Source organism: Plecotus auritus (genome assembly GCF_963455305.1).
Source record: "Plecotus auritus genome assembly, chromosome: 2".
Lineage (NCBI taxonomy): Eukaryota > Metazoa > Chordata > Mammalia > Chiroptera > Vespertilionidae > Plecotus > Plecotus auritus.
In genome coordinates, this window is record NC_137771.1 from 167,443,041 (window position 1) to 167,470,830 (window position 27,790).

Here is a 27,790-nt window from a genome sequence, read left to right on the forward strand (position 1 = left end):
GGCTGGCATTACTCTGATACGAAAGCCAGAGGAAGATTTTATAAGAAAAGAAAGTTACAGAGCAATATCCCTTATGAACAATAATTCACATTATAAACAAAATAAATCCAACAATATAAGAAGAGGATAATACATCATGACCAAGTGCAGTTTGTCTGGAATTCAAGGTTGGTTTGTGATTCTAAAATCATTTAATGTAATCCAACATGTGAACAACTAAAAAAAACAAAAACATGTCAACAAACATCGAAAATGCATTTTACAAAACCCAACATCAATTCTTTATAAAAATTCTCAGAAAAATAGGAATAGAGGGGCTTCCCCAACCAAACAAAAGGTATCTGCCATGAAACGACAGCTAACATCTTACTTAGCTTTGAAAGACTGAATGCTTTCCCCATAAAATAAAGAACAACTTAAGAATGTCTGCTCTCACCCTAACCGGTTTGGCTCAGTGGATAGAGCATCGGCCTACCGACTGAAAGGTCCCAGGTTCGATTCTGGTCAAGGGCATGTACCTTGGTTGCGGGCACATCCCCAGTAGGAGGTGTGCAGGAGGCAGATGATCAATGTTTCTCTCTCATCGATGTTCTACCTCTCTATCCCTCTCCCTTCCTCTCTGTAAAAAATCAATAAAATATATTTAAAAAAAAAAAAAGAATGTCTGCTCTCAGCACTTCTATTGAACATTATACTATTGTTTCTAGCTAGTGCCATCATACAAGAGATTGGACAGAAATTGTCTTTATTCACATATGATATGATAATCCATGTAGAAAATTTGATGGAATCTATTTAAAAAGCTACTAGAATTAATAAGTAGGTTAGTAAGATTTGCAGCAAACAAGGTCAGCATACAAAAATCAATCGTACTTCTACATATTAGCAAGAAAAAATTGGAAAGTGAAATAAAAAACAATAACAATGTATAGTAGCACAAAAACAATGTATAGTAGCACAAAAATATAAAATACTTAGTTATAAATCTAATAAAAGGTGTAAAAGACTTCCACTGAAAAATATAAAAAAAATGTTGGTAAAAATTAAAGAAGACCTAAATAAATGGAGAAATATACTCTGTTCATGGGTTAAAAGACACAACATTGTTAAGAAGTCAATGCTCTACAATTTGATCTATAAATTCAACACAATCTCAATCAAAATCTCCATAGGATTTTTGTAGAAATTTGCAAACTGATTCAAAAACCCAAATGACAATTGAAAGGATCTAGAATAGCAAAAACAACACTGAAAGAGAAGAATACAGTTGGAGAGCTAACAATACCTAATTCAAGATTTAATATAAAGCTACAGAAATCAAGGTAATATGGTATTTGTGTTAAAATAAACTACATCCATGAGACAGAGTAGAATTCAGAAATAGATCAAGACATCTATGGACGAATGATTTTCAACAAAGGTAATTCAGTGAAGAAAGGACAATCTTTTCAGCAATTGTTGCTGGAACAACTGGATATCCATATGTAAAAAAAATGAACTTTGATCCATGTAGCATACCATATTTCAAAATTAACTAAAAAATGATGATAGGCCTAACTGTAAAAACTAAAACTCTTAAAACTACAAGTAAACACAGGAGAAAACCTTTTGGGGCCTTGAGTCAGGCAAATGATTTTTAGATTTGATACCAAAAATACAATTCATAAAAAAATTAGGTAAATTGAACATCAAAATTAGAAACTTCTTCTTTTTGAAAGACACTCTTCAGCAAATAAAAAGAAAAGCCACAAATTGGAAGAAAATATTTGCAAATCATATATCTGATAAAGGACTTATATCCTGAATTTTTTAAAAAAGAACTCTCAAAACTCAGTAATAAGAAAACAAACAACTAAATTTAAAAATGTGTGAGAAATGAGCAGATACTTCACCAAAGAAGATATACTAGTACAGGGTGGGGCAAAAGTAGGCTTACAGTTGTGAGTATGTGAAACAGAGTTTCTTCTTGTATTTTTTTATTAATTATTGTATTACTAGAGGCCCGTTGCATGATATTTGTGCAAGAATAGGCCTTCCTTCCCCTGGCTTTGCTCCTGGCTGCCCGGGAGTCTGCAAGTCCTCGCTCCTGGCCAGAGCACTGCTCCTGTAGCTCCCTCTGCCGGCCTCCCTCCCCCTCATAGCAGGCATCCTGCCCCTCCCGGCTGCTCAGCGCCTGCGTATGCAAATTAACTCGCTATTGGTGGGTTAATTTGCATACTCACTCCTGATTGGCTGTGGGTGTAGCAAAGGTACAGTCAATTTACATGTTTGTATATTATTAGGTAAGATTTTCCATATAAACAACTGTAAACCTACTTTTGTCCCGATTCTGTGTATATGTGAAAAGATGCTCAACATTGCATTAGGAAAATGCAAATTAAGTTGCAACAAGATACTATTACACACACTAATTAGAATGGCTAAAATATAAAAGACCAATCAAGTCAAATGTTTCAGAGGATGTGGAGGCAAGGGACTCTAAGACTGCTGGTGATAATGTAATATGGTACAATCACTTTGGAAAACAGTCAGGCAATTTCTTAAAAAGTTAAACATTCACCTACCACATGATCTAACCATTCTACATGTGGGTGGTGTCTTTTTTAAGATGTCTCCACCCCTTTGTTTAATATATTTTTATTGATTTCAGAGAGGAAAGGAGAGGGAGAGTGAGCTAGAAACATCAATGATGAGAGAGAATCATTGATCAGCTGCCTCCTGCATGCCCCCTACTGGGGATTGAGCCCACAACCTAGGCACATGCCCTTGATGGGAATCCAACCTGGGACCCTACAGTCTGCAGGCCAATGCTCTATCCACTGAGCAAAACCAGCTAGGGCTACACTTGGGTTTTTATCTAAGACTAGAGGACCAGTTCACAAAATTCGTGCACAGGGCACCGGGGGGGGGGGGTGATCCCTCAGCCCAGCCTACACCCTCTCCAATCTGGGACCCCTCAAGGGAAGTCCGACTGCCCGTTTAGGCCCAATCCAGGTAGGATCGGGCCTAAATGGGCAGTTGGACATCCCTCTCACAATCCAGGACTGCTGGCTCCCAACTGCTTGCCTGCTTGCCTTCCTGATTGCCCCTAACCACTTCTGCCTGCCAGCCTGATCACCCCCTAACCACTCCCCTGCCACCCTGATTGATGCCTAACTGCTCCCCTGCCAGCCTGATTGCCCCTAACTGCCCTCCCCTGCAGGCCTGGTCACCCCTAACTGCCCTCCCCAGCAGGCTTGGTTCTCCCCAACTGCTCTCCCCTGCAGGCCTGGGTCCCCCCCAACTGCCCTCCTCTGCTGGCCCAGTCACCCCCAACTTCCCTCCTCTGCTGGCCTGGTCACCCCTAACTGCCCTCCCCTGAAGGCCATCTTGTCGCAGCCATCTTGTGTCCACATGGGAGCAGCCATCTTGTGTGTTGGAGTGATGGTCAATTTGCATATTACTCTTTTATTAGATAGGATAGGGGCCTGGTGCATGGGTGGATGCCAGCTGGTTTGCCCTGAAGGGTGTCCCGGATCAGGGTGGGGGTTCCCTTGGGGCGTGGGGCGGCCTGGGCAAGGGGCCTGTGGTGGTTTGCAGGCTGGCCACGCCCCCTGGCAACCCAAGCGGAGGCCCTGGTATCTGGGGTTTGTTTATCTTCTATAATTGAAACTTTGTAGCCTTGAGCGGAGCCAAGCCTCCTGCTCACTCCGTGGCTGCAGCCATTTTTGTTGGGATTTATCTTCTATAATTGAAACTTTGCAGCAGAGGCCAAGGCAGGCCAGGGCTGCGGGAGCTTGGCTTCCTCCGTCGCCAGGGGCAACTCAAGCTTCCTGCTCTCTCCAGCTCCGTGGCTGCTGCCATTTTTGTTGGGATTTATTTATCTTCTATAATTGAAAGTTTGTGGCCTTGAATGTAGGCCTGGGCAGGCCAGAGCGGCAGGGAAGCTTGGCTTCCTCCATTGCCAGGGAAACCCAAGCCTCCTGCTTGCTGCAGCTCCGTGGCCGCAGCCATCTTGGTTGGGTTAATTTGCACACTCACTCCTGATTGGCTGGTGGGCGTGGCTTGTGGGTGTAGTGGAGCGATGGTTAATTTGCATATTGCTCTTTTATTAGATAGGATAAATGAAAGGATATGCTTACATAAAGACTTGTAATTGAATATTCATAGCAGTTTTATTTTTAATAGCCACAAGCTGGAAACAAACCCAAGCATCCATCAATCAGTGAATGGAGAAAAACTGCAATGTGTCTACACACTGGAATACTACTCAACAATAACAAGGAAAGAACCACTGAAGCACACCACAACATGGATGAATTTCAAAATAATTATGCCAAGTGAAAGAAGATGGAAAAAAAGTACATACTGTATGATTCCATTTATGTAAAATTCTGGGACATGCAAAGTCATCTATAGTGACAGGAAGCAGATCAATAGTTGCTTAGGGACAGGGACAGGGGATATAAGGATTGGACAGGAAAGGGAGATAAAGGTAGGTGTATGAGAAAGTTTTTGTGGCTTATACACCATGTTTAATGAATATACACATGCCAAAACTTATGAAATCATACACTTTGAATATGTGCAGTTCATTGCATGTCAACTATGCCTCAATAAAACTATTTTTTTAAATCAATATTCTAGAGGGATAGATATATTCCTTGTCCATGTTTAGGCAATGTTTTTCATATGTATGGGTACTCACAGCTAAGCTTTTGATAAATATTCACCATTATTCAATAATTAAAAAATAAAAATAAAAAGCATCATTCCAGAAAAGTAAACTCCCACTAAAAGATATATTGGGACTGGGCAGAGCCTATAGAAAAAGAGTTGGATGATCAGGCTTGAGGTTTTGGCAGCTCTATCAGGGAACCTGATAAAATGGGGGGATGTGGTTAGGATGACATCTGATAAGAGACATGTAGGTGATCTGCTGCCACATAGCTTCTATCTGCTGAATGGGTGTCTTCTCCTTTACTCTCTGTTCTAGGGCCATCCTTCTTAGTGCAGAGAGTGGCCTCCTACATGGAAAAGAACTGGGCTCCACTGAGGGAAATAACTGCTTACACTTGCTAGAGCTTCTCTGTACTCACTCTCCCTCCACTTTCAGCTCACACCTGTGCCAAGCAATGCTCTCTCTGGTCACCTCACGCTGGTGCCTCTTCTTGGCCAGCTCACATCCCCAGAACAATACCAGGATCTTGGGTGCATATGAAGCAGAACCTATGTTCAAAGACCTCTCTCTCCAATAGTAGTAACACACAGCCTTCCAGGCTTGGGGACGTAGGAGGCCACACGACTCCAAGGTTTGGAGTGAGGGTAGGAACTTCAGACTATTGTAAAAGGGCCAGACCTGTAATCTGGCAAAGCTTCTCTAGCTTTTAATCAATAGTGAAGCTGCCATCTGCAGTCAAGCACTGTGTACTTGTTGCTACTCACCACTCTCTTGTCCGGAACCCTCTGAGTAAATACCTTGTAGAGTCGCCAGCTCTTCCCCAGAATGGGTCCAAACACAAGGGAGGTCCCAATGCACAGCATGGACAGTCTTACCTACAGGTGGAAAGGGACAGGAGCAAGAGGCATGAGAGAAACCATTGTCATTCTCCACACATTCTGGTCCACAAAGCCTCAGTCCACAGAGGGCATGGGACAGAAAGTGGACCTCACTGACTCAGCATTCCAGGGATTGCCTCTGACAGTGCCCACATCAAAGACACAGATAACTACCACCTACAGGAGTAAGCTGATTAAAAACCTATGAAAACTTTGGCATTATATTTAAAACAAAAATTAAGGCTTCACCTACCTGAATGAGAGTTTCCATTGAGCTTCCCACTGAAGCATCTTGACCTTGAATCCCAAAGAGGTAAGCGCTACTGTAAGTCAGACAACTGCCCAGTAAGGTCACAATGTTCAGATTCGGACTGGACATCTTCACAATCCTGGAGGGAGTCAGGATAAAAGACACACACAGTATATGACCCCTTCCCTGGGAGAGGACACAGCTTCCTCACCAGCATCATCTCCAATGCAGCCTCAGAGGGAAGGACCAATGGCAAGAAACCACTGGGTAGCCCTCTAAAATATTGTTATAATTTATTTATTTTAAAAGAGAACTGAATTCTGGCACTTCTTGCTTGTGTAACTCCAAGTCTTTTAAGAGAAGGCCAACTTCTAAAAGAGTTAGGCGTTTTCCATGAAGTTTATGGTTGCTAAGAGACTGCTGCATGCAGCCTAGTGAATAATCTAGCAGGTAGATACCTAAAGAGATACAGTTGAAAACCTTTAGAAATGAGCTGTAAAGTAAAATGCTATTTGGAAAAAAGGCTTGGGATTTTTTTCCATATGCTATTACTTTATTTGATAAATAAACTGTTTTCCTGTCTCTCCCTGACCAAGAGGGAACAAGGAAGCAGGGATTGCAAGCAGGGAATATGGCAAGGGTCTTTTCTCGAGGGGTTTTAAATACAGTGACTGACAAATTGATTAAACTTATTCTAACACTGAGGCCAGTGTCAGATGGGGAGCAATTCAAAGATGAAAGGGAGGTCTCAGACAAACCCTGGACTCAATAGAGGCTCAGGACAAGGTATAAATGTGTGACTTGGTTAAGCTTAAGGAAAAACCAGGCTTAACCTGTTTTTGTTTCTTTGTTTTTGTTATCGATAACAAGAAGTGAAAGTAACTAGTAATAATTAAGGAGGAATGTATAGTTGTATTTAAGATTTTAGTCTAAATAGTGTATTTTACATAAATGCAATATTTATACTGAATCATATGATAATTATACTTAGTTATATTTTTTATTTTTGATAATATTTGAGGAGGAAAGCATTGCTATCTATATACCTGGATTACCTGGCTGACAGCCTTAAAGTCCAGAGCCAAGGCAGAGCCATCTGCTTAGTGCAGTGTATTTTAACGGCAGCAAAATATCCAGGAGGCATTAAACAGACAGTTTGCTGGAGCTGGATGTGCAAACATCATAACCACCTGTGGCTCAGTTCCATTACTTTGTGGCTGGTAGCGTGATTACGTCCACACATGTAGGAACACCAAAGCACTGCCCCAGGACGCAGGCCCCACGTATGGTCACTATAAGCCAGAGTTCAGCTGAACTTTCCTTTGTCTTGGAGTAAAACCCTTGATTTTTTCCCCCCACCCTTTGAAAACAAAAACAACTTTCATGTATTCCCCTTATGAAATAGGGATAATAATACCCCTTCCCCTCAGAGCTGTGAGGAGTCAATGAGGCAATATAGCCAAATGTGTGGCATAGGACCTGGCACGTAGTAAGCATGCTGCCAACATCAGCTGGTGATATTATTAATCTCAACACCATCCAGGCTTCAGAAACCTCGGAATCACATTTCCTTCTCCTGTTTGTTTATCATCTACTAGTGGCCTGGTGCACGGATTTGTGCATATTGAAAGGAAATTAATTAGAAGAAATATTTTAATATTGCTATTCGCCCTTTCTCTATAATAGAAGTGTCAGAAATGAAAGAAAATTAGTAAAATGTATATGAAAATAATATATAAATTGATTAATAAATAAACAATAACGTGATATAACAACAAAGACATGATATAAAAACAACAAAGACATGATATAAAAACAACATTGATAAAAACAATGACTGACAAATTGATTAAACTTATTCTAACACTGAGGCCAGTGTCAGATGGGGACAAATCAATTCTTGAAATCAGAACAACCTCTCCTCTGCAGATCCTGTTAATACTTCCGCTTCCAATTATGTCAGGTTGCAATCTTTTGATAATAAATCTAGTACCATTACAAAGACTCCATTTACTATTAAGATTTCTCAGTAGCATGATGATTGCACCTACTTTCAATTCTAATTTATGACACAGCATTCCAGAAGGAGTAATACTTTTAAGAAATTCGATGGGAAAATTTTCCTTTTCGGCATCATCCATTGAATCTAGTATTATTGTCGATTACACTGTCATCTCTGAGTCTTAATGCAATATCCTTCCCCCAGCCTTTTCACCATGTAGGAAAAGAATAGGATACATCAGTGCATGTAATGTAGGAAACAGGATACTGATTTGTTTCATTTTAGTGGCATTTGGATTATTGGGATCTTGTTTACAATGAATGAGCAAGTCCCTTTCAAAAGGAGGTCCTCCATCTTCATTTCTGAATATGATGGCAACTTCAGTTACACGGGGATAATTATATCTACCCAGATCACTATTACGATCATATTTAATCACCATTGTTACTTCCCTGTGCCGCTGCCTTCTTTCAGCTTCAGAATGTCAACAAAAACAACCAAATTCACGATCGACAATGACAGATCGAAACACACACATGTGATTCATGCCAGTGAGAGCTTTATATGTATCGCGCATGGGTGAGTAACCTTAGCCTTTTATAGATATAGAACAAACTTGCTTAATTAGACCTGCTTTCTGATATAGCTAAACTTTTTCCAGCCCAGTGAAACATCGCAATTTCTCTTTCAGGTAATTTTCAGCAACACAGCAGGAAATATCAACATGAAGCACATTATTATTGTAGATCATGCAGGGAGAACAAAGGGTAAAATATTTAACTGCAGCAGTATTTGACTATATTCTGCACAGTGAGAAAACCTGAAGTCATTTTCAAGATCCACCATTTCTTATTCCTTTTCAGTCGAGTCAAGTTTCTAAGCTTTCTAAATCTCCATTTTCTGGCTAATGAAAAGAAAATAGGATTCCACTGAGTCTCCTGTCTACCTACTCCAGGACTTCTGTGAGGATGAAATGAGATGAGGCATGGGAAAACGCTTCATAGATATTTGGTTACAGTGTAAAATATTTCCACCTGAGGCTAGTCATTGCTAGGGAGAGGAAGCCAGGTGTTGCTACTTGATGTCATTACCCGGATGGTCGGACACTTACCATATTAGCCTTTTATACAGACAGATTTATATAGATAGATACACTATCAATGGCCAATTTCTTTCACTTGTTATTTCAAAATCTCTCCAAGTTGTCCCTCCCTCTCCATTCCTGCTACCACATTTATCTAAGATACAATCATGTTAGGATCAACCGGAGGCAGGTGTGACAAATGGAAATCCTGGCTTCGTGTGACTCTGGGCAAGTCATTCAACTACTCCTAGGTTCCCGTTTCCTCATGTGTGAAATGAAGATAATATCATCTTTCAGATCCACCCTCCAAGTAATGCAAAGATCAAATGAGGCATGTGCAAAACTCTTTGAAAACTCTAGGGTGATGCAAAAATATTTATTTTTAGATTTTTAGTGTAATCTTTAGCTCTCTGTAACACCGGTTTTCCCATCCTAATACCTCCTGTACATTACTTTCAGATTTATTTTTTTTTAAAATACCACATTCATCACTTAACAAGGGCATTACATGTATAAAGAACATTTTCCTATTGTTTGCCTTATGTCTCCTATATCCAAATTTAAGATCTAGCCCTAACATCCTCAGTCACCACATCTTCAAATCATAGGCTTGCAGAGTGTAATCTTCCCTAGTTTCTTTATCTGTTCCCATAAGAAGGGGGAATATGTGGTGAATATTGATTAGCAAAATGAGAACAATGCTAACCAGCAGCTCCACAAAGCATTTGTTAAGAAGAATCATACATCTGAGAGACCAGTGCTGACACAGAGTCAGAGAGGAGAGCACCGCTGACCCGGGACGGGCCACTCAGTGCAGTCAGAAGCTTGGGCAGTGACACTACCCCTGGGTGGGCTCCTGCAAGACCAGTAACGGAGGCCATTCTTTCCCGTAGCCACCCACAAGCTCCTGGGCATGAGCAATAAATATCCGGTGACCTCCTCATCAGCAACATTCTGGGTTTCACAGCCACACATCTGTGTTGTCTAGATCACTGTAGGTAGGTTTCTTTCTGCATTCTTTTCTGGACCCCTTTTATGTGAACCTACTGTACAACCAGATCTCCTTTCGTGTAATTCAGTACTGCATGAAATCCTTATTTAGAACTCCCCACCTCCTGCTTTAGTTAGGAGGAACTCAATTTTGTCTCTTTGGACAAAATATAAATGGCATAGTCTTCACATCTCAGAAGTTGATGCAAATTCATTTTTCAAACGGGCATGACATGGACTTATATATGTATATTTCATGGTAAAACAATTTTACTGGAAACTTGCCTCAGAAAAAAATGAATGGAATGTGATTTACCTGTTTTGTTTGGCCAAGTTAACACCTGTGAAGACACTGAAAAGTGAATCATCTCCAATTCAGCAGGTGAATAATGTATGTCTGGGGAATGTCTTTGCTACTTTGATGGAAATTCAACCAGCAATGTCATTTATAATTTTCTCTTAAACTAAAAGATGAAACTACATTTGCTGAATATTTTAATCAACCACAAACCCATAATTTCCACAAAGCAAGAAGACTGAAATATTATATACTTAATTATAAAGAGCGAGTCACATCTAGATTACTTGTGTTGATTTTACAAAGAGAATAAAGCCCGGACAGGGTTACTGGCAGTGAAAAACAAGGTGGGTTTTCTTTTTTAAAGGATTACATAGTGATCTCATCAATTTTCCTTCATTTATTGATTGGCAATATGAGGCAAGAACTTTCTTGACTTTTTTTTATCCTCAAGTAAGTTCTCAATACATAAGAGAAAAATATCCATCTGCAGAATTTGTATGGACCTGGATTATCATCTCAATAGTCTATAATGAATTCAGATGCATAAGTGACATCCACCAGCTTATAGGTATAATGACTTAAAAATCTTTTCAAATATTGGTTTCTGAATTTGGAGGTTAATTATCCTTAGAGTCATGGAGGACTGACTGGTCATGCTATTGTTTCTTTTTGATGATGGGTAAGCACTGAGTTTGGAAACTGGGCGTGAAAATGGGGTGAAGGCTACTTCTTGCCTTGCTGTGACTATTAGAAGACTTTCCTAAGATGTCACAGGACCATGCTTTCTAAAATGCTACATGAATTGATATAAATGGTATCATTGAGTTTTAAACATATCTATAACTAAATATGAATGTTTTTTCAAAAGGCATTATAATAAAACAAAGAAGAATAAATTGTGAAGATTTATTGAATTTCTTTTTCAATCCACTGTTTTCTATCTGTGCCACAATGAGATTATAAATATATCTCATCTGGATATGTTCTAAACAGCTTTATTGTAATGTTATCTGGTACATTTCAGCAAATGTGATCATTTTTCTCTCTTGCTTATTTCTAATCTATTAGGTTCTAAATCTGAACCCAATTCAAATTCTGTACACATCAAACTAATATTTCTGTAACCTCTAGCCATTTATATGAAAACTTTGTATCATAAGGGTAACAATAGCCTGGCCCCGCTCCTTCCTCTCCTGCCTGGACCACCATCTTAGGAGACTTCATTAATCTTTAAACCTCCGAAGTTCTAAATTCTTTAATCATAATAACTTTCACTTTATTCCACTTTCAGACACCCAGACCCAGGTCATACCCTGGGTCTTATGATTATTTAGAATGGTACCACTTCAAAAATTTTAACATCAATATCCTACTCTCTGATCACAATCCACCCAAAATTTAACTCCTACTCTTTAAAAAATTATTTTTCAATTACAGTTGACATTCAATATTATTTTATATTAGTTTCAGGTGTACAGCATAGTGGTTAGACAATTATCACAATTTACGAAGTGATCCTCTGATAATTCAAGTACCCACCTGGCACCATACTTAGTTATTATAATATTATTGACTTATTTCTTATGCTATACTTTACTGTATATCCCTGTGACTATTTTGTTTCTACCAATCTGTACTTCTTAACCCCTTCACCTTTTTTAAACTCCCCGCTGCCCCGCCCTCTGGCAACCATTAGCCTGGTCTCTGCATCTATGAGTCTGATTCTGTTTTGTTTGTTCATTTATTTTGTTCTTTAGATTCCACATATAAGTGAAATGATATGGTATTTGTATTTCTCTGACTTATTTCACTTAGCATAATACCCTCTAGCTCCATTCATGTTTTTGCAAAAGGTAAGATTTCATTTTTTTTATGACCAAGTAATATTTCATTGTGTATATGTACACAATTTTTTTATCCACTCGACTACTGATGGCATCGGGTGCTTCCATATCTTGGCTATTATAAATAATGCTGCAATAAACATAGGGGTGCATATATCTTGTTGAATTTTAACTCCTAGTCTTGCCCCCCCCCGCCCCCCCCCTCCCCACTTCCATAACCTGTTCCTCTCAAATTCTTTACCAGTTTAGATAATGGCAACTCCTTCTTTCTATTTGCTTGGACCAAAAATCTTGGAGTCATCCTTGACTCTTGCTCACCACCATATCCAATCTGTCATGAAATCCTATTAGTCCCATCCCAGAAATACATCCAGAATCCAACTACTTCTCACCACCTCTGCTGCCACCTCCCTGATCAGTCTTACTTTGCATTTCTCATTTGGATTATTGCAATAGCCTCCTAACTGGTCTCCCTGCTTCTATACTGAGCTCTCCCTATGTCTGTTTTCAACACAGCAGCCACAGCGAAGGTGAATCAGATCATGTCACTACTTTGCTCAGAACCCTGCAATGGCACTACATTCACTCCGAGGGAAAGCCCATCCACAAGGCTTACACAGTTGGTCTCCATTAGCTCTCTACCTCATTTCCTACTTTGTTCCCTGCCCACTTCACTCGACATAGGCCTCCTTATCGTTCCTGGAAATACCAGGCACTCATACACTTCAAGGCTTTGAAGTGACTATTCCCCATGCCTGGACTCTTTAATTCACACGTCTGTATAGTTTATTCCCTCTCTCCCTTCATATCTTTGTTCAAATGTTACCATCTCAACTAAAGCTATGATGACAACCCATATAAAGTCACACCCTTTGCCCATAATTCCAAATCCTTCTGATCCTGCTCTGTTCTCTCCATCCCCATCCCACCTTGGTACTTATTAACTTCTAATTTATTACACAATTTACATATTTATTATTGTTGTTGTTTATTGCTTCTCCCAATTAGAATTTTTCATGATGTACTCCCAGCACTAGAACTCTACCTCAAACATCAAAGGAACTCAATAAATACTTGATGAATGAATGAATGAATCTCCTATCTCCCAGCCCCCTCATTTGCTTGCCTCTAACACCCTTTCTCACTGACAGCCTGTTCCTTGGTTCTTCTGCTTTTTCACAGTCTATCAGCCTCTCTTTCTTTCTCTACCCAATTTCTAACCTCTGGTTGGTGATCGGAAATGTTGTCTCAACAACACCCAGTTCCCGCTGCAAACAAGCCCTTTTGCTGCATCTGTCCCACAAAACTCTCGTCAAAATTAAAATCCATTGTCTGCTTTTACCTCCAGGCAGCTGGGGGATAAAATTATATGACCTTGAAGATTGCTGTCACCAAAATCAATGGCCTCCAACATCAATCAACCAAGTTCATTGTGCTATCAGTCAATATTTTTATTTTTTCTATGGGGCATTTCTTAACATTTTCTTTGTAAGTGACTCATGTCATTGGAGTCAAAGAAATAAGAGCATGTATCTGCCTGGTTGATGACTAAGTCTAGGTTTGGTGCCCTCCTCTATCTCCTAATAACACCCCAGGGTATATGAGCATCAATACAATTGTCATGTTATATTCCCAGCTTTTTATGTTTGTCCCACTAAACAGTTTCTATTTCTCAAAATCCAGGCTGTTTCTTATTCATCTGTATCTCAGGCTTCAGCACAGTCTTTGGAAAATGGCAAGCATTCCATAACCATTAGTTAGTGAGTAAGTGAATTCATTAATGGCTATGGAAGGCCAATCTTTTCTTTCTTTCTTTCTTTCTCCTCTTCCCTGATCTCATTTTTCCTTGGCAATGGTCTCTGATAGATGGCGAATGGCTGTAAAGCAGCAGAGATCCCTGATAGTCAGAGGGAAATCGAAGAGCTGGTCCAGTGACTCCGTGTTAAGACAAGAGGGGTATTGGTAGGAGTTTCAGGGGGATCTCTTTGGTCCCTCCTGGAAAAGCTGAGAACTCCCACTGAACACAAAAGGGCCAGATATATTTTGGGGGCTCTGAGTTCCGTGGCCTTCCGCAGACATTGGGTTTTGACCACTTGGCAAATCCCCCTACTCCAAACCCTCACTGAAAACCTCATCTGGGTGAGCCCCTCCTTTGATTCCCCATCAGCATGATGCTGACGGGTCTAAAAATAAACTAGAGAAAGGATCACTGTGCTTATGGACCTTCTGCTCTCCCATTTTCTTTGTTTCTAGCAAAGTGCAGCATCTTCCCGGGGAGGGGGGAGGAGGGGGGGGTGCATTCACATATACACACTCACATATTTACTTGTCTCCAATGAAATCAGGCCACTTGAAAGATTCCTTTTTATTGGCTGAGTTCTTCCGGGAGAATTCCCCCAGGCAATGCTTTTGTCCAGTATGTCTCTTACATCATGTGTCTAGGGCCATGCAGGCCCAGTGATATGAGGACAGCCCTTGTCCAGCAATTGATGGATGAGACCTCATCTTCACGACCACACAGATTAGTCTCTCAGCTTACATCTGCTCGGAGGTTAACAACTGCATCCCATTCCATGGCTTCAGAAAATCTGCTGATTTTGGACTGATTTGCTGCTTGCATCCTTGTAGCCAGTAAATTATGTTTTTTTCAAGAGCTAACCCATTCAGCCCTGCTTCTTGTCTCGGCCTCTCTAAAATCCGCCTGCTTTCCCATAGTCATAAGTACTTGGGAGGAGAGCAAGCTCCTTACCTACTCTTCTGTCAGTTCAGGCCCACAGTTGCTGAAGCTGGAAAGGAACTGAAAGAACAAAGACGTTCTGCCTGCACAATGGCCTAAATGGTTAGCAGTGGTTGGACCTGATGAAATCCAAGGTCCCTTCCAGCTCTTCCCTTAACTTATTCCAGAGGCAAATTTCTTTTCCCTGTCACTGGCTTATTTCCATTTCTGCTTTTCTACATTAAGCAGGAACAACAGACTGACCTGGTTACCAGACATGCATTAGGATTATTTCCCAATCAATCAAGCAAAATATTTAGCTTTTAAATGCAAAAGAAAACCTGCTAAATATCCTGACCTCAAATTCTCATTTAGCAGATGACCTCAGTGTCTCCATGTTTTAATGATCTTCTTGTGGCAAACATTAATTAAACAACTCCTAAGTACCTGCTTGGCAAGGTAAGAACTGGAGGCTAGAAGGCAAATGGTGTAATTTCTGTCCTCAGCTCATTAGGGCACCACCTCCCTGATTTCTAACCTTTTCATGGCAAAGACAATTTTCTTATTCTGTCTTTCCATCTTTTAAAATAAAACAAAGTTTTAAGATAATGTAAGCAGTTGTTTCCTCAGTATTCACTGGGCTGTTTAACAAAATCTATGCCTATGAAGGTATGTTTATTATAGATGTTTATATGTGAATATGCATATGAACTTCCTATGTAAAATTTCAGAACACATAACCCTCCTAGACTATGAACAGACCTACGGACCAATTTAAAAATGCCTCCTTCAAAATATTTTTAAAGCTGAAATGTGGGAATTTTGATATAATGCCAAATGCCATTACTTCATTATACCAGCTCAAGCCTAGGACAGTAGTGAAAAACATACCGACAGATTCGAGACAAGCTGGAGATGAGAGGAGAAAAAGCCCCAAAGCGTACCCTTAGTAGAAAGGAGCTTGTGTGGCTTTAATTGGGAGTTTTATGGCCACACTCCCTATCAATTTTATAAAAAATTAGTTTTCAAATGTATTTTTGTTATGTCTCATGCAATTGTAATCTATTTTAATTTGTTTTTAAATGCCGGGGGAAAAACACCAGAAACAAAAAAGTCCTCTTCTCTCATAAACTCAGACCCTAGAGTCAGCAGTGCTGTCATTTATGAAGCAGCGGTTTCAACCTCCCGTCTCCCTTAGCTGTGGGAGAGGGCCTTGGGCAATTCCCGGCAGGAGACTTGTCGTACCTCCCAGAGGGCAGAGCAGATGCCCTGATTTCAAGTGGAGCACAGAGCACAAGCACAATTGGCCCCACGGAACACCCACTCACAGGGAGTCTGCTGTGAAGCAGACATTATCCTTCTGTAAATTCATCTCTTTGAGGCACCAAGGATTCGGCGGCCAGACTGAGGAGGTTTCCTTTCCCTCTTCCATACTTTCTCTTCCTCGGGTTTGCAGCAGCAGAACTTTGGGCCTTGGTGAACTTGAGAGGAATCCTGAACAGCTACAGCTGCTGGAATCATTCCTCACTGGGCTAGAATCTAGGAATTGCTGATGGGGGACTGGGTGTTACTTAGCCGTGTCCCCATCAGCACCTTCCACAGGGCCCGGAACCTCGTGGAAACTTGTTAAATGTTTGCTATCCTAGGTAACTTGTGAGATTTAGAAGGGCTCTTAGAGGTTTAATACTTAGAAGAGATAAAAGGGAGACGGCCAGAAAGGCAGGACCGGCTTGCTCCCACCACTCTGCCCCTGTAAGTTGCCTAGGACAGCATTTGAGCCTTAGGGTTCTAAGAAACATAGCTTTAACCACTGATCTGACCTGACACCCTCATTTTAAGATGAAAGGACCTGCATACAGTTTTACAGCCATCTAGGGACCACATTGTAATCCAGATGTCCTGACTCCTGGTTCCCTCCAGCGTTTTCTCACTTCCCCCCTAGTTTACCCCAGCCGCCTGGGTCCAGGATCCATACTCCTGATTAATGAATTTCTGTGAGGGGCTTTCCCTACCCCAGTTTCTAACGTCCATCAGTAGTGCTGGTAGGCCGAGGGTTTTCACCTGCCCCTCAGCTGAGCCTCCTCAAAGGCCCCATTTAGCTGGCATTTACCAAGCGGAGGCAGAGGGGAAGTCCTGAGAGCCCTGGAGTGCCTTCTGATTCTGATTGCTGGCCTGGACCGCGGACCTTGGCAGGGCTGCCTTTCTGAGTCCTGGCTTTACCTGCTGGCTGGAACCCCAGACTGAGTTCTTGCTACAATCGGCTTTGGGCTCTTGGTTTCCATCATTGTCTAGTGGCTCCAAGTTTTGGCCCCAGCAACGGCCTGGAAGAGCCTGCACTGGGCTGTGAGAGGAGTTGTATGTTCTGTCCTGTAATCTGACGTGAAAGGAACAACTGTTAGACACTCACTCTGTGCGTGTTTAAGCAGCTTTCACGGATTCATACTGAGGTAACGTGATGTAGTGGAAAAAGCATGGGCTTTGAAATCAGACTGACTACATTTACTAGCTGTTTATGGCAGGTTTTTCACCTGAAAACGTGGAAGATAATATTTATCTTGCTGAGTGCTATAAAGGTTAGAGATCTTAAGTGAAAGCACATAAAAGGCCTGTTATAGAAAGAAACAACTATCAATTTTAAGTTACATTATCTGTATTTACACATATAGGGACTAAGTCCTGATTTTATGAAGAATTCAAATACTGAAGGATCCTGAAATATATCTATATCTATATCTACAGATATAGATATAGATATAAATATTTCACTTTATCATTATCATTTAAAGCTTGATTTTATAAAACACAAAAAGAGATTTTTAAGAGTTCTCTGAAGTATTTTTGACTCATCCAAAATATATATTACAGATGAATCTGACTACATGCTTTTTCTATCTCTTAGAATATTGGTAATGATATTAATAATATTAAAAAGAGTAGCCCAGCCCTAGCTGGTTTGGCTCAGTGACTAGAGCATTGGCCTGCGGCTGAAGGGTCCCGGGTTCAATTCTGGTCTAGGGTACATATCTCAGTTGCAGGCTCCTCCCTGTCCCAGGCCCTAGTCAGGGCCCTGCAGGAGGCAACCAATCGATGTGTTTCTCTCACATCGATGTTTCTGTCTGTCTTTCCCTCTCTCTTCCACTCTCCTTAAAATCAAAGGAAAAATATCCTCGGTGAAGATTAAAAAAAAAAGAGTAGCCAAGATTGGTTACGTATTTAGTATGTGCTGGGCAGTTGCTCTACATGTCCGATCTAACGCAGTCTTCACAGCATTCTGAGCTAAGCAGTGTCGTGACTCTTTTTCAGTAGGGAAATGGGATTCAGCAAAGTTCAATACAGAGATCAAGTCACACGACTAGTAAATGGCGGAGCTGAGATTTGAGGTGGAGTTTGATTCCAGAGCCTGAGTGCTTATGCTGTTTACTAGTAATCTTTTGCTTTCCTCACACTTAACCCTTTGTTAACATTGTTAAGAATGAACCCTTGTCCTGACTGGTTTGGCTCAGTGGATGGAGCGTCGGCCTGCAATCTGAGAGGTCCCAGGTTCGATTCCGGTCAAGGGCATGTACCTTGGTTGCGGGCATATCCCCAGTAGGAGGTGTGCAGGAGGCAGCTGGTCGATGTTTCTCTCTCATCGATGTTTCTAACTCTCTATCCCTCTCCCTCCTCTCTGTAAAAAATCAATAAAATATATTTAAAAAAAAAGAAGAAACCCTATCCCCCTCTCCGTTTTCCCAGTTGTACCTATTGAGGAAAGGCTTTCATTTTCCTCTTCACCCCAACCCAGAAGGCATGAGCTGGGACTGGAGGGAGGCTAGCAGGTCTGGGCCAAGTTCTACCAAATGGTCTCCCAGGCAGGACTCTCCACTCCTCTTTCTTCCTTTCCCACCTCTGCCAGGCAGGGAGCGCGCCTCCACTCCCCGGACCCTATTTTAGCTTTATGTCTAGAAGTGCTTCCTAATCCAGCTTTTACCAGAAATCCCTGAGCTTTCTTTTTCTCAGAAAACTTTTTATTTTGAAATTATTTAAAGCTCACAAGAAGTTGCAAAACAGAAAAGAGACTTTCACCCAGCTTTCTCCAAAGATAACATCTTACATAACGAAAGCACACTATCAATCCAGGAAACTGACATGGGCACAATACTATTAACTCTACATCCGATTTACATTTCACATTTTTTTACATGTGCTCTGTGTGTGTGCATATGTGCGTGTGTGTGTGTGTGGAGTTCTATGAAATTTATCACATATATGGATTAACATAACTATCACCACAATCAGGATACTGAACTGTTCCATCATGCAAAAAAAATAAGACATCCCTCAAACTACCCTCATATATATATGTGTGTGTGTATATATATATATATATATAAGCCTAAGCGACCGTTATGACTGAATGACCGGAATGACTGGAACCACCGGTTGACCAGTCGCTATGATGCGCACTGACCACCAGGGGGCAGACGCTCAATGCAGGAGCTGCCCCCTGGTGGTCAGTGCACTGCCACAGCCAACCTCCTGTGGCCCCTCCCCCCAGCCGGCCAACCTCCCCCAACCCCTCCCCCTGGCCAGCCCCCACAGCCCCTCCCCTTGGCTGCCCCCCCATAGGCCCCGATTTAGGGGCTGGCCAGCCAACCTCCCGCAGTTCCTCTCCCTGGCTGGCCGGCCCCCCAATAGGGACCCCACCCATGCACAAATTTGTGCACCGGGCCTCTAGTAGTCATATATTTCCCCAAATGTAAACCCTGGCAACCTCTGATCTATTCTTCATCACTATAAATTCATCTCCTGAAAATTCAAAATAAATAGAATCATACAGTGTTAACCACTGGAGATTAGCTTTCCCCCCCAACTCAGCATAATGCCCTTGAGATTAATCCAAGTTGTGGCATGTATGAAAAGATTGTTTCTTTTTATTGTTGGGTAGTGTATGGACATTCCATAGTTCGGTACCCATTCACCTGTTGAAGGAGGTTTAGGTTGGTTCTAGTTTTTGATTATTACAAAGAAAGTTTCTGTGTTTGTGTTCAGGTTTTTGTGTAAACATAGTTTTCATTTCTCTAGGGCAAATACCCATTGCTGAATTACCCAATGAGTGTATTTTTCATTTTTGTATCAATCTGCCAAACTGTCTTCCACGACAGCAGTAACATTTCACATACCTGCCAGTCATGTATGAGAGATCCAGTTTCTCTGCATTCTTGCTGACACAAGGTATTGTCAGGATGTGTGCTTTTGGCTTGTGTGGCACATGTCAGTCTTTAAGAGTGAAAACCTTGGACATCATTGATTATCAGCCCTGTGTGTTTGTATGCATTCTGACTAGACTGGATCCTTGAGGGATGTGAAGTATATTTTAGGCTCTGAATTCTAATCAAGCACCTCCTATGTGCCAGACACGGTGGCAGGTGCCAGGAAACACACAAAAATATTGTATTTGATGTTGAGGACTCAATATGTAGCAGAGGAGAATAATAAGTGAATAGCTAAATATGATTACAAAAGACTGAATAGGTAAATATGTGGTAAGTAATATAGGTACATGGCAAGTGCTATGGGCATTGATAAAGGAACTGTGCCTTAGGACAGTAGCTCTCAAATTTCAGAATTGATACAAATCACCTAAAAATCTTGTTAAAATACAGATCTGCTCATCATCCCCAAGTTTCAGATTCAGTAGGGTCTAGGGTAGGGCTCCACGAATTTGTATTTCTCCCAAGTTCCAAGATGATACTGATGCTGTTGGTCCAGGGAACACATTTTGATGGCTATGAGTTTGTTTTACAGGATGAATAGGAGTTTGTCAGGTGAAAAATGAGGAGAGTCATGAAATAAGAAAAAGTGTGAACAAAGGCTTGGTGATGCAAGTGCATGGCATGCTTGAGGAATGGCCATTACCTTGTATGAGGAAAGCACAACTTAATTTAAAGAGAATAAGCAGAAATTGCAGATGAAGACCAGATTATAAAAGATCTTCAATGCTCATCACCTAAGGAGTTGTGTAGGCAGTAAAAGTCTATGTTGAAAAAAAAGGTCTGTGTTTGAAAAAGAAAAATGCTGGCAAGAGGACGACAGTAGCTAAATTGGAAATGGAAAAGAGCAGTTAGGGAGCTAATGCAATTGCTCAGATGAAAAGTAGGTCAGGGCTACACTTGGGCAATGGACATGGACAACAGGAGATAGTTTGGGAGATGTTTCAGAGGTTTTATATTTGCAATTTGGTGACTAACTGGATGTGTAATAGAGGAATTACACATGAGGAATAGATAGCTGATAATGCTATTAACTGAGATAGGGAAGACACAGAAGTAGAGAAAGATTAAGGTACGCTGTGAATCTGGTTTTTTGATCACCGAATGTGAATTGACCGAGGAACATCCATCTGACAATATCAACTAGGAAGTTAGGAAATGGGATTTGAAAGAGGCAGGGCTTGGAGATTAAGGCTATGTGAGGGATATCGTGTAAGAAGTGAATCAAGACTGGAACCCAGGGTGATATCAATATTACATGGATAGGTGGAGTTCAGGAGCCAGTGAAAGTAGCTGGTAAGAAACAGAGAGGTAAAACTAGGGCATTTGTATATGGTAAGGTGGAGAAAAGAGGTTTCAGAAAGGAGGAACAGAGAAAATGGTTCAGTATTATATGGCTTGAGGCTAAACAGGATGGAGGCTAAAAGCTCTGTTGATTTAATGACTTCGGCAAAGGACATGTTAGTGGAATCAGGGCATGGGGTGAAGAATGAATTGGAAACGAGGAAGTGGAGGTGGCTACTGAAATCACCCTTTTATGTCGCTTGGTGTTACTAGGAAGCCAGAGGGCTGGGGCAGTAGCTTCAGGGAGAGTTATGACCAAGAGACACATTTCTTCCAGAAGCCTTGTCTCAAGAGGAATGCCAATGGGTTCTAGTGATGAATCTGTTTATTTGTCTACCTGTCTCAAAATATGCAAAACACAAAAAAGCTATTTAATCAACAACTACTGATCCATCCACCCATAGGGGGCAATTTGTGTGTGGTAATCATTCAATAAATTTAGAGGCACATAATTAGCTTAGTCTTATTGTCTTTTGGCTTCTGAGCACTTCTTGTGCCCATTATTACCAGCAAAAGATCCCACTGTTATTCGAGCTTTTTCCTTTTAAAAGATTTAAATAATCCCTTTATGTGTTTTGAACTCTCTTCAAAGGTGCTTCTCAAAGTCCTTTTTCCTATTTTGTACCTAACCTGGCAAACTGTGGGTTCTATGCTCTCTGGGAAGTTTTTTTACATTCTTAAAGAGATGTCGTTTTCCCTACACTGTGTCTCTAATCTTCCTATGACTTCAAAAGCCTACCTTTCAGTTTTCTCCTGGTCAACAGTCACATTTTGTCAGTTTCTTTCTGAACACTGAATAATTGAGATAAATTTTTTGGGATTCAACTGTATCATGATTACTCACATTTATTGGCTCACCCACAGTTGCCTCCTAAGACCAACCTTTAGTCCAGCCGTGGGCAAACTACGGCCCGCGGGCCCGATCCGGCTGTTCTATCCGATTTTCTTGCTCTCCCCTCCGCTCCTTTACTTTGAATTTATATTAGTTCACACAAACACTCCATCCATGCTTTTGTTCCGGCCCTCCGGTCCAGTTTAAGAACCCATTGTGGCCCTCGAGTCAAAAAGTTTGCCCACCCCTGCTTTAGTCACTAGGCAAAAACCACAGCCAAGACATTTTCTCTCATTGTAAGTGGTTTGAAACTTCTTGTTATGGAGAAGTTCATCCTATTAAAAAATTCTTTTTAAAAAGTTCATCTCTACCTCTTGAACTGATTAGGCTTTTTATAATTCACATTTAGTTCAATTATTTTTAATACATGGTATGATTTCTAAGTTCCTAAATCTTTAATGTTTCTATATTGATATCATCAGCTTGGTCATCTAGTCTAGAGCACTTGTTCTCAAACATTGGAATTGCCTGCAGATTTTGTTTTTTAAATGCTACTAGTGTACTACCCCCAGATACTCTAATTTAACTGGTTTACCATGAAGCCTGGGTATCAAGATTTCTTAAAAGCTCCCTAGAAGATTTTAACATGAACCAAATTTGAGACATCACTGGTTTAAGTATATTAAAAGATAAATAATCTACTTTAAAAATTGTCAAAGGATTTGAATAGAAATTTCTCCAAAGAACATATATAAATGGCCAAAAAGATGCTCAATGTTATTAACCACCAGGGAAGTACAAATCAAAATCACAATGATTTGAATAAAATCAAAATCACAAAACCACTTTGTTGGCTAAAATAAAAAAAGACAGATGACAGCAAGTGTTGATAATGATGTGGAGAAACTGGAACCCCACCCCCCATACATTGCAGGAATATACTTATTCTTTTTTTCTTTTGAGTTATAATTCATGTACAATGAAATTTACCTTTGTAAAGTGTACAGTTCTGTAGTTTTTAGTATATCCACAAAGTTGGGCAATCATCAGCACTGTCTGATTCCAGAACTTTTTTATTACCCCCAAAAAACCTTATACTCATTTGCAGTCTCCTTCCATTCCTCCCTCCCTTCAGCTGCTGGCAACTACTAGTCTATTTTCTGTCCCTATAGATTTGCCTGATCTGATCAATGCACATAAGTCTTATACAATAAAAGCCTAATACGGTACAGTCACTTTAGAAAACAGATTTGCATGTAAATACAGAATATGACCTAGCAATTCCACTCCTACGTACTAGTATATACCCAAGCTAAACAAAAACACATTACTACACAAAAACTTGCACATGAATGGTCAGAGCAACATATTATTTTTTTATAGCCAAAAAGTGGAAACAATCAAATACTTACCAAGTGATGAATGGAAAAACAAAATGTGGAATATGCATAAAACAGAACATTATTCATCAATAAAAAGAAATGAAGTACTGCTTTCTACTACAACATGGATAAACCCTATAATCATTATGCTAACATTGTGCTAAGTGAAAGAAGCCAGACACAATGGGCCACATGCTTTTATGATTCCACTAGAGGCCCAGTGCATGAAATCGTGCACGGTAGTGATTGCCAGCTGCTGGCTGGGCCTCCCTTCCCTGGTCGAACTCCTGGTTGAACTCTAGGTTAAACTCCCGGTGGAGGGGGAAATTTGCATATTAGGCTTTTATTGTATAAGACTTATGTGCATTGATCAGATTAGGCAAATCTATAGGGACAGAAAATAGACTAGTAGTTGCCAGCAGCTGAAGGGAGGGAGGAATGAAAGGAGACTGCAAATGAGTATAAGGTTTTTTTGGGGTATTAAAAAAGTTCTGGAATCAGACAGTGCTGATGATTGCCCAACTTTGTGGATATACTAAAAACTACAGAACTGTACACTTTACAAAGGTAAATTTAATTGTACATGAATTATAACTCAAAAGAAAAAAAGAATAAGTATATTCCTATTGATATCTTATGTGTATGAAAATTGTTCACCAATGGAGATTTGAGAAAGACTCCCTTTGCCAATAACATTTCTTTTCTTTTTTTTTTTTAATAAATCTTTATTCAGATTATTACAATTATTTCTCCTTTTCCCCCCCATATCTCCCCTCCACCCATTTCCCACCCCACCTTCTGCCCTTACCTCCCCCGCACTGTCCTCATCCATAGGTGTATGATTTTTGTCCAGTCTCTTCCTGAAACCCCCATACCCCTTTCCCCCTGAGAATTATCAGTCCACTCCCTTTCTATGCCCCTGATTCTATTATATTCACCAGATTATTCTGTCCCTCAGGTTTTTAATTCACTTGATTTTTAGGTTCACTTGTTGATAGATATGTATTTGTTGTTCATAATTTTTATCTTTACTTTTTTCTTCTTCCTCTTCTTTAAGAATACCTTTCAGCATTTCATATAATACTGGTTTGGTGGTGATGAACTCCTTTAGCTTTTTCTTGTCTGTGAAACTCTTTATCTGAATGATAGCTTTGCTGGGTAGAGTAATCTTGGTTGTAGGTTCTTGCTATTCATCACTTTGAAAATTTCTTGCCACTCCCGTCTGGCCTGCATAGTTTCTGTTGAAAAGTCAGCTGACAGTCGTATGGGTGCTCCCTTGTAGGTAACTAACTGTTTTTCTCTTGCTGCTTTTAATATTCTCTCTTTGTCTTTTGCTCTTGGCATTTTAATTATGATGTGTCTTGGTGTGGTCCTCTTTGGATTCCTTTTGTTTGGGGTTCTGTGGGCTTCCTAGACTTGTAAGTCTATTTCTTTCACCAGATGGGGGAAGTTTTCGGTCATTATTTCTTCAAATAGGTTTTCAGTATCTTGCTCTCTCTCTTCTTCTGGCACCCCCATAATTCTGATGTTGGTACTCTTGAAGTTGTCCCAGAGTCTTCTTACATTATCTTCAACTTTTTGGATTTTTTTTTTTGCTTTTTGCTTTTTCGGTTGAGTGTTTTTTGCTTCTTTGTAATTCAATTCTTTGACTTGATTTTTGTGTTCCTCTTGTCTGTTTTTGGGTCTCTGTATAATATTTTTTATTTCAGTCAGTGTATGTTTAATTTCTAGTTGGTCCTTTTTCATATCTTCGAGGGTCTCATTATATTTATCGGCCTTTTCTAGGATATTCTTAAAAAGCCTTATAACCGTGGTTTTGAATTCTATATCCAGTCGTTTGTTTTCCTCCATTTCTTTCGTTTGTGATCTGATTCTTTGACGCCGCATTTTCACTGCTTCCCTGAGTTGGTAAGGTAGATTTGTGTGCTAGGTTTCCAATATGGCCCAGTGGGTCTGCCTCCCCAGTTAACCTGAGGTGGACACTCTTGGTGCACCCCTTTGTGGACTGTGTGTACAGCCTTGTTGTAATTAAGTCTTTATTGTTGTTGGTATCACTGGGAAGAATTGACCTCCAGGCCAGTTGGCTGTAAGGATCAGCTGTGTCTATGCTGGGCGAAGTTCGGTGCTGGAGACAGCCTTATAGGATTAGACTTGCCAAATTGCAATAGCCTCTGTGCTCAGCTTGGATGGGGTGGAGTCTCAGTCTTGGCTTCCCGTCAGCCTTGCCCTTGCGCGCACGTGCGTGCCTTCAGACCTCTGCCTTCCCAGCTCCCGAGTCTCCGCCTGAGAGTCCAGACTCCCCCCACAAGAGCGTGGGTCCCCAGGGGCTCGCCTGGAACTGGGGTTCAGTGCAGTCAGAACTGGGGCTCAGTGAAGTCAGGAGCCTCTGACTCCCTTCCACTAGGGAAAGCCTGTGGCAACCTCCACATCCTTTGTGCACACTGGCGCGTGCGCGCTTTCAGTCCTCAGCCTTCCCCGGCTCCCGAGTCTCCGCCCGAGAGTCCAGACTCCCCCCACAAGAGCGTGGGTCCCCAGGGGCTCGCCTGGAACTGGGGTTCACTGCAGTCAGACTGGGGCTCAGTGCATTCAGGAGCCTCTGACTCCCTTCCACTAGGGAAAGCCTGTGGCAACCTCCGCAGCCTTTGTGCGCACTGGCGCACGCGCACTTTCAGTCCTCCGCCTTCCCCGGCTCCCGAGTCTCCGCCTGAGAGTCCAGACTCCCCCCACAAGAGCGTGGGTCCCCAGGGGCTCGCCTGGAACTGGGGTTCACTGCAGTCAGAACTGGGGCTCAGTGCATTCAGGAGCCTCTGACTCCCTTCCACTAGGGAAAGCCTGTGGCAACCTCCGCAGCCTTTGTGCGCACTGGCGCGCGCGCACTTTCAGTCCTCCGCCTTCCCCGGCTCCCGAGTCTCCGCCCGAGAGTCCAGACTCCCCCCACAAGAGCGTGGGTCCCCAGGGGCTCGCCCGGAACTGGGGTTCAGTGCAGTCAGAACTGGGGTTCAGTGCATTCGGGGGCTTCCTTCCCCCTTCCGCCAGAGAAAGTCAGCCAGGCTCTCAGCCGCCCTTCCTCTCTGCGCGCACAAAGACCCTTTGCCGTACCTCCAATTCTCTGTGAGCTTTTCTCTTTCCTTCTAGTTGTAGAATTTTCACTCAGCCAGCTTTCCTGTGGTTCTGGATGGTGTCCTTTCTGTCTTTTAGTTGTAGTTTTGAAATTGTTGTGCGAGGCAGCAGTTTAGGTGTTTACCTATGCCGCCATCTTGGTTTCTCCGCCAATAACATTTCTATTTTACTGTTGCTTGTTGTACATCTCACACAAAGCTAGGCTATCTCCTCCTTCTTCTTCTGAGACTCTAAAATCCAGGGTAAAGTCTCATAGTGTGCTAGAATGAAACATCTGGCTTTGGTTATAAAAGGAAAATAAATTTCAGAGAAGGAAAACTAGCATGTCAGGATCTCTATTAAATGAAGACAGACTGTTATGCAGCCTTGAAAGAGGAAGGTCAATGGGGATGTGATAGAAACCTATTAAATCACTAAGAGATCTTGAGAATGGTAGAATGAAATTCTGGAATAGTTGAAAGAGAGGATACCACTTCAAAGTTCAGATATGAAAATTTAGGATATGAAAAATAAAGTAACAAGGGATTAAGAAAAAACAAACAAACAAAACAAAACCAAATAAGACCTCATGGACACAGACAATAGTATGGTGATTACCAGAGAGAAAGGGGAGTGAGTGGAGGTACTAAAGAGTAAAGGGGGGGTAAATGGTGACAGGAGACTTGACTTGGGATGGTGAACACACAATACAATATACAGTTGATATATTATGAAATTGTACACCTGAAACCTATATAATTTTATTAACCAATGTCACCCAGATAAATGCAATAAAAAAAGAAAAACAAAGTAACAACTTCACAAAACAGGTAGTGATTTAAGGATGATCATTATCTCCTAAGAAATTGGGTAGGTAATAAAATATAGCAGTGATTTTCAGCTTTTTTCATTTCATGGCACACGTAAACCAATTACTAAAATTCTGCGGGTATACCAAAAAATATATTTTTTGCCAATCTGACAAAAAAAAGGTATATTTTGATTCATTCACACCAGATAGCTATTGTTGTATTGACTGTTGTCATTCTTTTATTGTTGACAATCTAAGAAAAAAGAGGTCAGTGCCCGTGATTAGTCAGGTATTGCATGTTTTAAAAATTCTTGTGGCACACAGGTTGATAATAGCTGAAATATA

At 41.1% G+C, this 27,790-nt stretch overlaps 1 protein-coding gene across 2 annotated transcripts in view; it reads right to left on the reverse strand.

The window, feature by feature from the left end:
- Window positions 1-27,790, reverse strand: part of GPR156 (G protein-coupled receptor 156) — a gene marked incomplete at its 5' end in the record, with an annotated part of 59,407 nt that overhangs the window by 20,120 nt on the left and 11,497 nt on the right. For both annotated transcript variants that reach the window (XM_080654395.1, XM_080654394.1), the window contains 2 exons: window positions 5,425-5,535; window positions 5,792-5,927. In XM_080654395.1, coding sequence (XP_080510521.1) covers window positions 5,425-5,535; window positions 5,792-5,927 — 247 coding nt within the window. The remainder of the gene's footprint in view (window positions 1-5,424; window positions 5,536-5,791; window positions 5,928-27,790) is intronic.